Source organism: Coffea arabica, chromosome 4c (assembly GCF_036785885.1).
Source record: "Coffea arabica cultivar ET-39 chromosome 4c, Coffea Arabica ET-39 HiFi, whole genome shotgun sequence".
In the NCBI taxonomy this organism is placed as follows: domain Eukaryota; kingdom Viridiplantae; phylum Streptophyta; class Magnoliopsida; order Gentianales; family Rubiaceae; genus Coffea; species Coffea arabica.
In genome coordinates this window covers 50201743-50205343 of record NC_092316.1, presented here as the reverse complement: position 1 = coordinate 50205343, position 3601 = coordinate 50201743, and the positions used below count along the sequence as shown (strand labels likewise).

General features: G+C 33.9%; 1 protein-coding gene across 1 annotated transcript; it reads right to left on the bottom strand.

Moving 5' to 3' along the window:
* Positions 1-2106: 2106 nt before the first annotated feature.
* Positions 2107-3219, bottom strand: LOC113740190 (glutathione S-transferase U10-like). The gene is made up of 2 exons (XM_027267720.2): positions 2851-3219; positions 2107-2677 (listed from the first exon to the last, which is right to left on the bottom strand). The coding sequence occupies exons 1-2, from the start codon at positions 3169-3171 to the stop codon at positions 2309-2311; spliced, it is 690 nt and encodes a 229-aa protein (XP_027123521.1). The 5' UTR covers positions 3172-3219; the 3' UTR covers positions 2107-2308.
* Between the last annotated feature and the right edge of the window lie 382 nt (positions 3220-3601).

Genomic DNA, 3601 nt, shown 5'->3' with positions numbered 1-3601 from the left:
GTTCTTCCGTTATTTGGGGTATTTTCTTTTCCCCTCTTACATTTCTTGGCTCATAAACTCTTTCTTTTCTTTTACTTTAAAACTCTGGAGAGTTTCTTTTAACATCTTCATATGTTAAATTACCTTATGTACAACTGGTTGGTGATAATTGCGATATGCTGATAGCTTTAATTACTCGAAATAAAGATATAATATATCCAGTTAAACCACATGAAAAAGAAGTTTTGGTTCAAAATTTAGTTGTAGCTAACCATGCATGAAGTAAAAGGTGTAGACATGAGGATTATTATTTTAAGCTGGTTTGTTTCATACTTCAATTGTGTTTTTTAACCTATAGGATCATTAGGGATTTTTTTAGTTCAAGAGGAAAAACTTTCAAAGAGCTAAAAAGAAAAATAAAAAGCTAACTACAAAGTGCTAATGTGAAAACTCTATGAAGATCTTCATTTTATTGAAAAGGATCATCTACCTACATCTGTCTCAAAATCACTAACCATACTCCAGTCTATTCCAAGACTATTGATGTAGTTATAATTTTATTCTAAATAATAACTTAAATTTGAAGTTGGAGACAAAGATGAATCCAAGAGCTATGGAATGAAAGGAAATGTTTATTTAATTTCTAAAGTAACTAAAATTACATTCTTATCCTGCAAAAAGAAAAATTATCATCCTTTCCAGTTTGTCAATTGTCCTTTCATATTCTTTAAAGGCAATAAAATAATCACAATATAGTTTCTAACTAACAAAATACTCTTCGTTAACATGAATTTGCTAAAGAAACCCTTCAGCTATTATTACAAAACTCCCAATCGATTAACTTTTCTTTTAAGTATAATTATGAACTTTTTAGTGCTTAAAGTTTTTTGTTTTAACATTTTAGTCCTAACACCAATCTTAGAAGGTCTAAGTTGGAAATGTTGTACATTTACTTTACATCCTAGCTTGTTAATTTCCTTTTTATTATCATTTGAAATAATTTGCACTTTTCATAGGGAGCGAGGATGCCCTAAGCAAAAAGGAAGAGATACATAGAATGGCAGAGACAAATAGAACTTTTGCACATGTCCGTTAATCCATAAACAGGGATAAATTGGCTGAAAAATTTCTCTGAATATAATTGAATTACATAATTATTACTCCTGCAATCCCAAAAATTTGGTCACTTTTCGAGAAAACAACTTAATACGAATAGTGTTCAAAACTGACAGCTATATGTTTGAATTTCCCTCTTTGCCCTTGTTTTCTAGTTCGAGTTAAGTTTGAGTACTAACACCCTATAATGCTTGTGGGATCCACCACTTGAAATGATCAAAATTTTGTTGTCGTTTGAACATCACGCTACTACTTCACTCTTATGTTTTCAGACTCGGACCGGACATCGATTCGGTAGAGCTCAGGGGTCAATAGGTTCGATCGGGGTTAAACCGTATGACGTCACAAATAAAAATTATTTAAAAATTAAAATATTGTATGTAACACACTTAAGAGCATGTTAATATTAATAAATGTATATTCATATATATTTGATGTTTCAAATATATTTAATAAGAAAATACAAAGAATTAGAATGATCAAGTAGCAATTTATATTATTAAATGAACATTAACAAGTTTAGAAATAAAATTATGGATTTGATTGAAAAATAACACCAAACTTTAGGACAACATTTGTAAAGTATGAAATATTTGAGATATATTAATAATTTTTAACAACTTAGGGGCCAAAACATAATATTGAAAATGCTTTGACCTTTTCCAAAAAAAAAAAAAACTTCACATCAAACCGGTTCATCCGATTTGCCGGTCAAACCCTAGTTTTAACCGGATTTGACCGAGTTTTTATGCTCCCGATTTTTTAGAGTAACTCGGGCTGGACACTTGGCCGGTTCCCGATTCAACCGGCCGGTCCTATCCGAGTTTAAAAACACAGCTTCACTCTAGCATACGTCTCACGCACGAGATAACTCAGTTGAAGTAGTTTGAGGGGACTTTATAGGAAATTGTGATTATGTGAGGGTATTCAATGGAAATATATGAAAATTTTGCTTACTATTTTAGGTAAGTGACAATAGTTTTGGAATAGACCAAAAGAAAAGCATGACACTGGAGTAATTAAAAGTGTTTATTAAGGACTTTCTGGATTGTACATGACTTATAAGCCTTATTTATGGCAAGCAAAAGGCAATTACAACCCCAGTTAACATACAAAACCAAGTGAAGTACAAACTTAAAATTGCTGACATTTTCATTGTACTACAGCAAGAGCAAGTAACCATTAACTCCAAGCGTCAAAGCACTCAACTGGATCAGAATTTGATGCCATTTTGTTTGATAAACTGAAGAAGAGAAACCAACTTCTCAAAAGGTGGGATAATTTCCTTCACCACAGGCAGCTGAATCAGAGCTTCCACCCATGAGAATAAGAGTGGATTCTTTTCAGGGTCAAGAGTCTTTACGCCAAGAGCCTCCTCTTGTGCCCTGAAGGCTCCAAGTGTTGAAACAATCATGATATCTAGAATGCCCAACTTTTCAGGGTGAACATTAGGACTTTCCTCTGGAAAGAATTCTCTCATTCCCTCTTCCAATATCCTTTGTTTCTCGTACATTTCTTCAAGGGCTTTCTCTTGTGCTTCCTTGTGATCAGGATTGAATAGTTTCGCCATGCTCTCCAGCAGCTGCACAAACACACATTCATGTGTCACGTTTCTTCTTTAAAACATTTCAATTAGGGGGATTGGTTGATATCATGTGGGGCAAGAACAATTGCAGCTGTTTGATAGTTTAGCAAAAGAATCAGGAAGGCTAAATTTATAAGGAAGATCGATCGCAGAGAGAGGAAAGATGATACCTGTTGGATATAGGCAGCCCAGAAACGAACTCTGGCTCTTTCATATGGATCCTTGGGCAAGAGTTGAAGTCCATGACTTGGCCAAGTTTCATCAATATATTCAAGAATAACGAGGGATTCACATATTGGTTTTCCATTGTGGACAAGAACAGGAACTTTCCTTTGAACTGGATTGTATTTTAGGAGCAAAGCACTCTTGTTGCTCAAATCTTCCTCCACATACTCAAAGGGTATGCCTTTGATTTTCAGAGCCAATTCCACTCTTTTCACATAAGTGCTAGCCCACATTCCATGGAGAATCACCGTGTCTTCCTCTCCCATATTTTTTTCCTGATGCTCTGGGATCAGATATTTTGATTCATTAGATATGTATTTATACTGGTGAACTGTATTGCAGAGCAAGTTAATTTAGAAAAACCGGGCAGTGTACATTTTTCCTAGTTTCTTGTTGCCCAAGAGGACTCATGCAGTTGGTCAAACATACATGTCATTAATACAATAAAAAGACATGGAATTATGGACTAGAGAATTTAAAAATTTTTCGTGTATAGTTTGATAATATGTCCATATTGATCACCTTATTAAACTTGATTTTAGATTTCTTGGTGCTCAAGATGGTTTTTTTATTTGTCTTGCTCAGAGAGAGAGAGAGAGAGAGAGAGAGAGAGAGAGAGATGGTTTTCTTGGGAAAGAGGATAAATACAGATTGACTTATACACATTTATTTTATTAAAAATCTGTGACAAACTAG